The sequence below is a fragment of the Myotis yumanensis genome, unplaced genomic scaffold (genome assembly GCF_028538775.1).
Source record: "Myotis yumanensis isolate MYYU_CA2020_CCGP unplaced genomic scaffold, mMyoYum1.0.hap1 SCAF_1, whole genome shotgun sequence".
NCBI classification, from domain to species: Eukaryota; Metazoa; Chordata; class Mammalia; order Chiroptera; family Vespertilionidae; genus Myotis; species Myotis yumanensis.
Genome location: NW_027223752.1, coordinates 18,778,144 through 18,791,924, shown reverse-complemented (window position 1 = coordinate 18,791,924; position 13,781 = coordinate 18,778,144). Strand labels below are relative to the sequence as shown.

General features: G+C 34.4%; 1 protein-coding gene across 9 annotated transcripts in view; it reads right to left on the bottom strand.

Moving 5' to 3' along the window:
* The window catches only part of EML5 (EMAP like 5), a 106,318-nt gene that overhangs the window by 28,423 nt on the left and 64,114 nt on the right, over window positions 1-13,781 (bottom strand). For 7 of the 9 annotated variants that reach the window (XM_070415158.1, XM_070415139.1, XM_070415129.1 and 4 more), the window contains exons 22-28: window positions 12,699-12,851; window positions 11,387-11,518; window positions 9,631-9,719; window positions 8,039-8,215; window positions 5,128-5,329; window positions 4,279-4,405; window positions 3,163-3,177 (exon numbers count right to left, since the gene is read on the bottom strand). In XM_070415158.1, coding sequence (XP_070271259.1) covers window positions 3,163-3,177; window positions 4,279-4,405; window positions 5,128-5,329; window positions 8,039-8,215; window positions 9,631-9,719; window positions 11,387-11,518; window positions 12,699-12,851 — 895 coding nt within the window. Of the gene's footprint in view, window positions 1-3,162; window positions 3,178-4,278; window positions 4,406-5,127; window positions 5,330-8,038; window positions 8,216-9,630; window positions 9,720-11,386; window positions 11,519-12,698; window positions 12,852-13,781 lie in introns of those variants that run through there. The other 2 variants (XM_070415149.1, XM_070415202.1) reach the window with 2 other exon arrangements.

Below are 13,781 nucleotides of genomic sequence, written 5' to 3'. Positions count from 1 at the left end.
CTCACTAGACTGTGCCCTCTATCTTGATATCCCCTAAAACACGAAGGCATTTGATCTTTTATTCATTTTACTTTTAATTTCTTTAGTGTATGTTTCATAATGTAAATACTATACTAGTAACAGAGCAGACTGCTTATAAAAAATATACAAATGTTAGATTTATATACTCAGAACTTCTTGATGGGACGCATTGTCAGCAAAGCCTGGATTACTGCTCTACAGTAGCTATCACAGTATTTTATACCCGGCACATATTCAATAGATTCTTCTTGAACTGAATTTTGAAAATATTTCTATGAATTTTCTATTGGCAACAGAAATCACGTCTGAGTTCCAATCTGTACTCTTACCTGCCACTCTGTGCCTACCTTCTCCCTCCTGCAGTCCCTAGCATGGCCATGGCATCACCATCAGTCCAGCAGGACACGTTATAGGTACGAAGCACGTAAATCATATCACACTCCATAAAAGGTGATGGCTATTACTCCTGCCTCCAACTCCTTCTCTCCTCTTCTCCTGTTTACTAAAGTCTTATCAACTTCACCTACACAGCAGCTCTCCAAAATCTAGCTCCCTCTTCTCTGTTTCCACTGCTAGTTCAGGGCTATTCATAATGTCCCATTAGGTGTATATAGTTCCCATTTTGAATCATTTAAATGTAGAGGCTCTTTCCTAAAATTCTTTTTAAAATAAAAATTTAAAAACTCCACATCATTTAGTTTCAACTGATATAATCATTATTTAAATGTTTAATAACCTGAACACTGAATCTAAATTAATCATGTATCAACCCCCCCCTCCAAATTTTAAGCTAATACTCATTTTAAAAAATGTTTTTATTGATTTAAAGAGAGGAAGGGACAGGAATAGAGAGAATGAAACAGTAATCCACTGACTCTTGTACGCTCCCCTACTGGGAATTGAGCCCACAACCAGGCATGTGCCCTGACTGGGAATAGAACCTGTGACCTCTTGGTTCATGGGTTGACACTCAACTACTGAGCCACACCCACTGGGTTAATATTAAATTTTTAACAACAAAATCAGGAAATGATACATATTAACTTTCCTCTGAAAAATTCCAATATTTTTGAATAAGTCCGTAAAAATAAAGGCATAACAACATTTGTATTTTCAAAATGGTTTTCAAGTTATTTATCCATAAAAAGTAAATGAAGTGTTATGTCTTGAACATCTCTAATAATTAAAGCATAATATGCTAATTAGACCGGAAAGCCATGGTGGGTGGGGGCAGAGGCAGAGGCGGCCAGCAGGGGCCACAGCGGCGGTGGGGGGAGGGGGGCCAAGCCTCTTGTGCGAATTTCGTGCAGCGGGCCTCTAGTGTAATATGAAAGAGTGTGCATTTTCATGTTCAGCAGCTTATGTAGAAGTACATAACCTTGACTGGCTGGTGGCATAGAAATTAAATGCACTTACAAGACTATATAAAGAGCTTTTCAAATTATCACAAAAATTTTGGTTTCAAACCTTTTTCATATACTTTAAAGATATATATAATTAATAAATATAACTGAAATATACAATGTTTAACTCAAAATATTTGTGCTAGGATCATTTCCGAGAAGAACAGCAGCCTTGGTTGCTTCCAAGCCTTTTTTAAAAAATATATTATATTGATTTTTTACAGAGAGGAAGGGAGAGGGATAGAGAGTTAGAAACATCAATGAGAGAGGAACATTGATCAGCTGCCTCCTGCACACCTCCCACTGGGGATGAGCCCGCAACCAAGGTACATGCCCTTGACCAGAATCGAACCTGGGACCTTTCAGTCCACAGCCCGACGCTCCATCCACTGAGCCAAACCGGTCAGGGTAAGCTTTTTTGTTGAACCTGATTTAATGTTATCATTTGATAGTTGTAATTTTTATCTATACAATCCCATGTAACAGTTAAGTATACTTTAATCTCTGTAAAAATAATTCATATAACGTACATTATTGCTTAAAATTACACAGCTTGCAATATTATACAAGTTAAATGGATAATGTTTCAGAGAAGTAGTTACTTATATGTGAATCCAATAATTAAGATGCTGTTCATTTCAGAAATACTCAAAGGAGAAAAACATAAACTGTGATTAGAAGTAAAGAACACCAAGTAACATAGCTCATTAATGGGAAACACAAAATAAGATGAAAATACAAAATTAGGCCTCATAAGACATAGCAAAGAAAGAGGATTACCTGGAACCTCTTTTTAGCAGCAGATAAAAAGGGGAAAAGATTACAACACAGATTTAATTTAAAACACTAGTAAAATACTTCCTGTAATAAAATATTTTTTTACAAATTGAATGCAGATAAGCTATATTGTATATTTTAAAGGCCTATTGTTTTTATTTATTACTGCATATTAGAAAAGACTTAAGTTACTCCATTAATGGCAGGGAAATAAGAAAGGTGAAGAAGAAAAATAAATGAGAATTCAACATGTTCTGTTATAAATGTTAAAACTTGCAAAAAACAGATAATTCCTGCTGTCTGCAAATTGAGGAGCGCCCAATATTTGAATTTCTATACAATCTCTTTTCAAATATCCTTTTTTCATCCTTACCTCCCAGCATTTTCCCAATGGTACTTTTTAAAAAAAAAAAAAAAACTTCTAAAGGAGCCTTTACCACAAATGGTTCTGCTTCAGACACGGTTTAGGGACATTTTCATCTCCATACAAATAGCTACAGAAGAACCCCAGAGTCCTTGCACATAATTTTATCAAACATACAAATACACTTACTGCCCTATATGAATGTTTTAAAATTCATGGAGACATTAAACATGCATGAAATGACCCTTAGAGGTTTATAAACTGAAACTTTTCCCACTGATAAAAATGTATGGTTAACAGATTGTTTTGATCAGTCTCTGAAACTTAAGGAAAAACTGAAACTATCTTAAGTATAAGAGTCTATGAGAAGTCATTTTAAAACCAATGATCATAATCAAGACTCTAATAACAACACCCACATACTGTATTTATAAAATGCAACTATTTTGTAGGATTTATCCTGTTTCATTTTCTGATTCTTTCTTGACAAATGTAGTTCAATGTTTAATAGGGGAAAAATATACATTAAGTAACTATAAAGACCAAAACAGAAGAGTCAATTTTTGAGTAAAGTATTTTCTTCAATAAAATACATACCTTACTATCCCCTGCCTTCAAAAGGAGCAAAAGGAAAAAAGGAGGAGACATATGAAAACTGATCATGAATAAAATGTACCAGTTTAGTAAGCAGAGTGAAGACAAATATTAAAAATCTGATTGATAATAAATTACTTAAATACATAAGATTTGTTTCACAAATATTTATTTTTTATAGTTTTTAAAAATATATATATTTTATTGATTTTTTGCAGAGAGGAGGGGAGAGGGATAGAGAGTTAGAAACATCGATGAGAAGTGATAATTAATATGCAATATCACTACACCCTAGCACATATGAGGACTCAGAAATATAACAATCAAAAGTGTATCTTGCCCTAACCGGTTTGGCTCAGTGGATAGAGCGGTGGCCTGTGGGCTGAAAGGTCCCAGGTTCGATTCCAGTCAAGGGCATGTACCTTGGTTGCGGGCACATCCCCAGTAGGAAGTGTGCAGGAGGCAGCTAATCGATGTTTCTAACTCTCTATTCCTCTCCTTCCTCTCTGAAAAAATCAATAAAATATATTAAAAAAAAGTTATCTCCCTATAAAATTATTGTGTACATGTCCTTATTTTTGATTTGCTGATTCCAAAGACCAGTAATTCCCATTAGAGACAAGCTGTACTTTGTCCTTATTTTTGATTTGCTGATTCTAGACAAAGACCAGTAATTCCCATTAGAGACAAGCTATACTTTAACTTCCCTTTTAGAAAAATTTCTGAAATAAATCTATCCTTGATTAAAGGCACATGGCTCAAAGGGCCTTTACAAAATTTAATATCTCTGCTCATGTGCTTCCTAAAAAGTACATAGTACTAGGTTCAATTTTTATTATCTCCCTAACCCCATCACATACATTTATAAAAGTTAGCAAATAACATTCTTCAATTATATAGACTTTATGTATAGCATCATTCCTTAAACCGATTTCTAAACAGTGTCACCACCAAAAAGTATATAAGGAAAAACATGGTTTTCTAAGAGGTACTGGGGACCATATAATAAAAGAGTACCACTGTTATTTAGTTTTTGCAAAAATACGTTCAGTTAAAGAATAAACTCAATTATTAATAGCAGTATCATTTTCTTCATCTAGATTTAAACTTGACTGTTACCTCTCATCAATTGAGGGCTCTTTTTGTTGCAAATGAGGCTTGATTCCAAACATTGGACGAATATTTGTTGATAAGGCTCTGATGGTGTAACTGATTTCATTCTCCCTTGTAACATCACTGTCGTAGCCTACCATAAAATATAAGAATTATTCGTTAACTGATAACTGAAGAGACCAAGTATGTGATCTTATTATTTGGATACAAGAATTCTGTTCAATGATATGAAATAAGTTAAATAACGTGTATTATTACAGCCAAATTATAAAATAATATACAGCCAGTAAAAGTGATGTAGAAGAATATTTAATGATATGTAACAATGTTTCAAAGTATTACTAAGTGATAACAGCAGGCTACAAAAAATAAGTTCAATATGACACCATTTTTGTTTAAAACATACGATGTATATAAATGCCTTATTAATAGATCCCAAAATATTAACAGAAGTTGCCAAATATTAACAGAATTTGACCAACAGAAGTGGTCAAATTATGGATGCTGTACTTATTATTTACTGTAAAAGGTATTTTCTAACTTTTCTATAATGACCTGGTATTACTGGTATATTAGGAATTATTTTAAAACATGAGGTTAGATACTATAAATTTTTAAACAGTACTTCTTTAAGTATGATTATCTTACACTTGGAGATAAAGAATATCTAAGTCATCAATACATGACAGTCTGTTCTTCCTGAGTCACAAAACCAATTTTGGTATTAAACAGACCAAATAGACTAAAATTACAATTATTCAAACATCAGTATTACTTGTTTCAGCTTCTGCAGCTTAAACCAGATGTACTGTTTTTACTATGTTCTAGTTAAAATAAGACTGTAAACCAACACACCCCCATCTTCTTCAGAGCCTGTATCAGATTCTTCACTGTCACAAGGCCTTTTTTCTCGAGAGCCCTCCATTTCATTTGTCCAAACCATTAAGGACATATCCGCGCCTCCTAAGGTCACCAGCATGCTGTCATCATAAGTCCAGCGCACATTTGTGACCTGTGTACTATGAGCCACATACCTCTTAAACTTTCCAAATTTTCCCTAAAGATAAAAAAAAAAAAAGCCAAAAAGTCATTCTGAGAAATTTCATTACTTGAAATCTTTGAGTTAAAATTTTGAATTTTTTTCTTAATATATGACCAGGAATTAGTCATTATAAATACAACTTATACAAATTAGAAAATACTGAAATTCACTAGAATAAAATATAACAGTTCCCAAGCTGGTGAGGGCAGGGTACAACTAGTAGTTTCACACATTGCTAGTACCATGGGCATAACTTTTTTAGAAATCAACTTGGTACTGTGCATTAAAAGCATAAAAATGTTCTTACCTTTCATTTACCAATCCCCCTTCTAGAGATCTATGCTAAAAAATGCAGCGTGTGCAACAATTATTTACCACAGCATTTACTTCTAGCAGTGAAAAACTTTAAATACCTTAAATGTTCCTAAGAGTAATACTACATTGTATACCTATGGAATAATACATGTCTATTAAAAACAATGTCTATGAGATATATTGTTGAAAATAGAAACAATGATTTAGAAATCAGAATATAAATATCTATGTACAGGGTGGCCATCTTAACAAAAGTAATTATCAATCATGTTGGTATAAACCCATGTAAATATCTTTTATCTTAATTCATTCATTATCTGTAAGCAACATACATGACCATGTATTTTTCTTTTAAATATCAAGAAAAATACAAGTTCTAGAGACTGGCAACTTTTAAATCTTGAACAGTAGCATTACCAGTTACAGAAGTACATTTCAGAGTCATGTATCATAAGCAGGTTTCAGATGGACATCATTTCAAGGATTTTAATATAAGAAATATTTTAAATATACAAAACATAATGCCAGCTTAACCAGTAAACTTTCTGGGAATGAAAGTTAGCTGAAATAAAAGGGGGATCTGTCAACAAAACACTGCTAGAAGGTAGTTTCCCTAAGATTTTGTGGGTCTTGTTACAACAGGTGAAGAAGGAATCTGTACAGCAATATCCCAGGACCTCTTCGTAGGGCATTTATACCATTTAAAATGCTCGAAGTGAAGTTTCTGACTAATAATGTTTTATTGGAACACATTCTTATCCTATATAATAAAAGCTTAATATGCTAAGTGTTCAGTTGTCCGTTCAACCAATCAAAGCACAATATGCTAATGATATGCTAAGGCTGCTCAACCGCTTGCTATGATGTGCACTGACCACCAGGGGGCAGATGCTCCGAGCGGTAGGTTAGCTTGCTGCTGGGGTCCAGCTGATCTGGACTGAGTGAGACAGGCTGGACATGCCCTGGAGCCCTCCTGTGGTCCCTCCCTGGTTGGCCAACCTCCCACATCTCTCCCTGGCCCCGATCGTGCACTGGTGGGGTCCCTTGGCCTGGCCTGTGCCCTCTCGCAATCCGGGACCCCTTGGGGGATGTTGGAGAGCCGGTTTTGGCCCAATCCTGCAGGCCAGGCTGAGGGACCCCACTGGTGCATGAATTCATGCACCAGGCCTCAGGTCAACTATAAAGTCCTACCACTTAAGTGTATATAAAGTAGATACACTACTTTCTTGGGCACCTGAGTTGTCTACGAGAATATTTAAACTTGCGTTTCCACTTCAGTAATGATTTAAAAATAATAATATGAGGCCTGGTGGTGTAGCTCAGTGGTTGAGCATCAGCCTATGAACCAGGAGGTCAAGATTTGATTCCCAGTCAGGGCACATGCCCAGGTTGCAGTCTCGATCCCCAGTAGGGAGGCATCAGCAGGCAGCCAATCAATGATTTTCTCTCATCATTGATGTTTCTATCCCTTTTTCCCTTCCTCTCTCTGAAATCAATAAAAGCATATTTAAAATAAAATAATATGAGCAATTAAGACCATCATGAACCAAATATCATATATGGTTTCAGTGCCCTATTTCAAATATACGTTTAAGCTCATGTTGGTGCCAAATTATATATCTAAATTTGTGGCAATTAAGAATAAATGCATCTAGACTTGATACATTAATTTTACTTTTGTAATGTTTCCCAGTAGTTTGAATAGAGGAAAGCAATAAGAGAATTAAGTCATCACACACTAGCATAGACATATAGTACATTACTCCAAAGAATTTGTACAGTTTGGTTTTAGCAAAATAACATCATTCATCATATTAAATCAATGTTGTTTATTTTAATTTTGTAGATATTATATTCATAGTATTTTATTTAATTGATTAAAACATTAAATTTTAAAGGTATAAATATAAACTTATTTACTGCTGATATATATTTAATCAAAAGAATATTAAATTATTTACGTTATTATTAGGGTAAAAGGGATATTTCCTTTAAAAGGAATATTTACATTACTCAATGTTGAGAAACACTGTACAACATAATATAACTTAAGACATGGATCATAAATTATAATACTTCTAGATAAAGCCATAAATGTGACATTAAGAACAGGGAACATAAGGTAATTACAACTGGCTGCTTATATTTCCCTCCCATTTTCTCCTTCCTTCCTTTCCTCTTTCCTTCCTTTCTTTCTTCTGCTTCCTTTTTCCCTCCCTCCAGCAAAAGAAAAAAAAAGAATAGGGAACATAATTCTGAACCTTTCATATTTCAACTTATATTACCTATGTAATATTGCTATTTCACTGTTGTAATGAAATAGCATTTCACAACTATGACACGCTATGAAAGGACATTACATTAATGTTATAATTGTAATCATTAGGACAGTTAAAGAAAAACACATACTTTAGCAGGATATCTAAATAACTTCACAAATCCCAAATCATCCCCAGTGGCTAGAACCATTTTGTCATGGGTGAGGCAAGAGGCAGTTATATCTGTGACTTCTCCAATTACTGGCCAAATTCCCTCACAGCACAAACCAAGCACACTTGTCCATGATGCCCAACCAATTTTTTCTACCTAAAAAGGAAAAAAAAATATTTTAAGTTTGAAATATCTAAACCAGTGGTTCTCAACCTTCCTAATGCCGCGACCCTTTAATACAGTTCCTCATGTTGTGGTGACGCCCAATTTCATTGTTACAAATTTAACATAATTAAAGCATAGTGATTAATCACAAAAACAATATGTAATTATATATGTGTTTTCCGATGGTCTTAGGCGACTCCTATGAAAGGGTCATTCGACCCCCAAAGGGGTCGCGACCCACAGGTTGAGAACCGCTGCTCTAAACCTAAAAGTTAACAACTAAATATGAATATTTTTCTTTGTAATTGCACGCCATAAGTAAAATAAAAAATTTAATACAAATTAATCTTTATTGTTGAAAGTATTACAGATGTCCCTTTTCCCCAATTGACCCTTTCTAGCCCGTTCCCACCCCCGTCCCCGGGACTTCACCACATTATCTGTGTGCATGGGTTATGCATATATGCATGTAAGTTCTTTGGTTAATCTCCCCCCCCACCCTTCACTTTGAGATTCATCAGTCTTTCCATGTTTCTATGTCTCTGGATCTATTTTGTTCTTCAGTTTATTTAGTTGTTTAGATTCCACATATAAGTGAGATCATGTGATACCTGTCTTTCTCTGACTGGCTTATTTCACCTAGCATGATACTCTCCAGGAACCTCCATGATGTCTGCATAGTATTCCATGAGTAAATATGCCACAGCTTCTTTATCCACTTGTCTACTAAAATTTTAACATGACATTATTAAAGATGTACTCATAGATACACTGTGTGTTCTAGTGATGAGCATACAGTGATAAGGAATAAGCTTATTTCTGCCCTTTGAATAATCAAGAAAGTTATTCTTACCTTTCACATCTAAATTTCTACTAATACATTATAAGCATGTTTTCCAATTAATCACTGTTGGAAATTATGAACTTTTATTTACAGTCCCTTCCGTATTAAGCCACTTTCATGTTAAATTTGTTTAACCTCTCTTCCTCAGCCATGTCATGACAACAACTTTTGCTAATGCTGTCAGGCACAAAACTGAACACTTTATTTTCCTTTCTTTAAGCAGGAATTTGCCAATAAGCATTCTAAGCATATGGGTTCCAAAAGATTCGGCCCCCATGCAGTACTCTAATCTGGGATGTCATGCCATCTACTTTCTATGGCACGCTTCCTGTGCTTTACGGAAGTCATTGGAGCATAGCTGGACGTACACGATGCTTTCTTACTACAGCATCTCTTCCTTTACCCATCAATGTGGTCTCACCCCACAAAATAAACTCAGAAAAAGAATATCCATCATTTGAATAACCCAAGAACAGGCTTCATGTGTAACTAAATGAGAGTGGGCATCAGCTCTGTAACCATGTTTAGTCGTATCGACTTACAAGCTCTACTGTCTTCCTACCTCCATCCTGGGGATGGTTTGTCTTTTCCCTCTGGGAGCTTCAAAGAATAACTGTTCTTTAGCACCAGTGTTAACCTGTAAGAGCTTTCCTTCAAAAGAAGGCAAAAATATACACACATACATAGTCATATATTTATAATTTTATATGTTTATAATTTTATAATCTTAAAATAGAGACCATTTCACACATAGCATGAAAACTTGAAATTATATAGAAAACCATTTAATAAAATTCACTTTTACTATATAAAAATATGAACCTTATATGTTAAAAGGAAAAATACTAGTTGATAAAAATTACAAAAGTCTATGATAACAAATAATTTAGAGATCAAACTAAAACAAGAAATACCATTTTTTCACCTAACCATGCCAAAAATTAAACAAGATTTAACAATTCCAATTGCTGCCATGGATGTGAAACCTGATGTTGGGCATATAATCTGATACAATTGTTCTAGAAGGAAGTTGGGACATTTGAATAAAATTTTCAAATGTGAAAAAATTACATACACAAATATAAAATACAAATACATATATATTTAGTATCATGTTTAACTTTTATGGGGAAAATTAAGTTTAAACACAAAAACCATTTTCCTTTGCAGTCAGCATATATTAAGAACATTTGATTTTACTACTTTCTATATAATTAAGTAATTAAATTCATAAGTGGTTTCATTTTTGTGTATGTCTACATATAAAAACTATTTCTGTTATCATGTACATGAAAAAAAAACCTGAAAACTAATTTTTTTAAAATATAGTTTATTGATTTTTTACAGAGAGGAAGGGAGAGAGATAGAGAGTTAGAAACATCGATGAGAGATTAACATCGACCAGCTGCTTCCTGCACATCTCCCACTGGGGATGTGCCCGCAACCCAGGTACATGCCCTTGACAAGAATCGAACCTGGGACCCTTCAGTCCACAGGCCGATGCTCTATCCACTGAGCCAAACCGGTTTCGGCTGAAAACTAATTTTGAAATTTTAAAATTTTGTTCAATAGTACTTGAAAAAAACTGATTTACAATACTAGATTTATAGAGATGAATACATGAAACAAAAATCCTTAAAAACGGTAGGTCAGTTGGTTAGCTACATCTAGTTACAGGTTCAATCTCCGGTCAGGGCATTACAAGAAGCAATCAATGAATGCAAAAATAAGTGGAACAACAAAATCATGTCTCTCTTTCTCTCTTCCTTCCTCATTCTCTCTAAAATCAATTTTTAAAAATCCTTAAAAATGGAGCATTTAAAATATTTAGCATTTATCCAAGCTTATTAAACGCTGTCATATGCCATGGATATGACACAAAGATATTGAATTGTGTATGTTATACAATTATGAATATAATTTTTAGGGAACGTAATTATATCAGACAATGGGGAAATCACTTTAAAATTCTCACTATCATACCTACTTTCCGTTACTATTTACGTCAAGCTTTTTTGACAAAAACCAGGACAAATGAATAATATTATTTTGGATAATATTTTAATCACTTTACAAATTAAAGAGTTTACACTTACTGTGCTATCATTTGAATTATACTAGGAGAAATACTGAAAAGTCTAAACTCATGGCATTCATCTTCAGATGTGAAATAAAGCAATGGAAAATAATTTTGAGAATGATATTTTCTTTTCACAATGCTTTTGAACTCATCTGTTGAATCACTTTTTGCTTCTCTAAATTAGTAATACTAAATCAAATGAAACTTTTACAAAATAGTAAGTTATTTAAATTCTTACCTCTAATGTCCCAGTCAATATGGGTGATACAACTCGTAGCGCCTTTGCATATTCCCACTCGTTTACTGCTCATTACATTGTATATATCCACAAAGCTGTCATGGGACGCTACTGCAAGATATTTTCCAGAACCTGTTATAGAAACATGGTTGCCTGTCATTTTCTACTTTTAGAAATGTTTTTCACATTGTACAACTAGAGTTGTATTAATATTTTCTGGGAGAAACTCAGTTGTTTTGTAAGTTATAACAAGCTATGTGTGTCAAATGATAGAAGGTGACATATTTTAAAAATATATTCTAATTAACAATAAGTAAGTTTTGTAGTGTAGTAAAGTAGTTAAGTGTAAAGCAAATGTCAAAAATTATATACAACAGCCGAAACCGGTTTGGCTCAGTGGATAGAGCGTTGGCCTGCGGACTGAGGGGTCCCGGGTTCGATTCCGGTCAAGGGCATGTACCTGGGTTGCGGGCACATCCCCAGTAGGGGATGTGCAGGAGGCTGCTGATCGATGTTTCTCTCTCATCGATGTTTCTGACTCTCTATCTCTCTCCCTTTCTCTCTGTAAAAAATCAATAAAATATATATTTAAAAAAAAATTATATACAACATAATTTTGGTACACTAAGCATTTAAACAAAAACAAAAAAATAACAAAAAACACAACCTTATAAATTTAAGAAAAAAATAGAAGTAAACCAACATTGATACATTTTGCCTTAACATTAGTAATTCCTACATTGCAGTAGGTTTTCTTATCAATAGTATGTAGAAATTGATGAGAGAAAAATATAATTTCAAGAGCATTAAGATTAAAGTGAAGATAGTCCCTCCAATCCTTTTATGTTGCAAATGAAGAAACTGAAACTCAGAGTAGTGCCAGGGCCCAAGTCACACAGAGAATTTAGTGACTGAATTGTCATTAAAGGTATTTTGCCACTGATCTTATACAGGGCTTTTACCTCTCACCATACTGCCTCTTCTAGTAAAAAAAAGTAAAATTCTTAGAAAAAATAACAGTTAGTAGCCCTGGCCAGTGTGGCTCAATTGGTAGAGCATGGTCCCACGCACCAAGAGGTAACTGGCTCAATTCCCGGTCAGGCACACGCTGGAGTTGTGGGCTCAATCCCCGAAAAGGGGCATGCAGGAGGCGGTCAATCGACTTTTCTCTCTCTCCCTATCCCTTCCTCTCTCTCTAAAAAATTAATAAAAGCATATTTTAAAATAACAGCTAATAAAAATCATGCATTGATTTATTTACACATTGCCAGACCCAAGTGAATAATCAAATGTGATTTCAATAGAATCTTACCTGGAGAGAATCGGATATCTGAAATAATATCTTTTCTGTGGTGAAAAGATACAAGATCCTCGAGAGTATCTGCATTTGCCATTAAGAAACTTCCATCACAGAGACCTACAGCTAAAGCTTTACCATCAGGAGAAAAACAGCAGCATCGTCCACCTAAAAGGGGAAGACAGTACACATCAAGTGACTTTCTTTTATTTAAAAAAGTATGTATTTAAAGAGCCTTTAGAATTTGTTCATAGTCCGGCCCTCCAACGGTCTGAGGGACAGTGAACTGGCCCCCTGTTTAAAAAGTTTGAGGACCCCTGCTTTGGATAATGCTTTGTTAATAGGAGGAAAAATCTTTTTCTCCCCAGCCTCTTGCCTGACTGTAAGAGACTAGGGCAGTTTGGGATTACCAGATACCAGATGGTTTATGTGGAGATGATTTTTCACCTTTAAACCCTAAGCCAAGTATTGAAAATCCTTGAAATCTGTGTCTATTTTATATCAGTCACTGAGACATTTTTAAGTTTATATTTATTATTAAAACAACTTTATGAAAAAGTCCCCGAAGCACACAACTATTTACATTTCTTTATAGCATCTTCTGATCTCTAACACATATATGCAGTTTAACTGTTACTGTCATACTTAGGATTTTTATCTGAGAGCACAATGCATTAAGAGTCTCAATTCTTTTTTCAGATCTTTTTACAAAATGAACTTATGCACTGCTACTGTAGTATTCTCAAGGAGTATATGTAAACACAAAATGTACGCCTGAGGTTGGTTTTAGCAGGAAACAGTTCTTTGCGTCTAATGTAAAAGCTTTTACATATACTCTTTCATAGAAAATCCTGATTGGTTTAACCATTTGGGGAGCATAAATCATTAAACGGATCATGTCTGTACATTGTGTAATGAATGGAAAGCACATAAACGTCAATGTAATCTATTTTGAACTTTGTAAAAAAACCTGTTTGGAGGCTATCCTTGTTTCTCTGTCCATCTTAAGTCCTGTGTGTGTGTGTGCGCGTGTGTATGGGTATGTGTGCACATGCATGTGCACACATGTGTGTGTATGATAACACATTGTAATAAAAA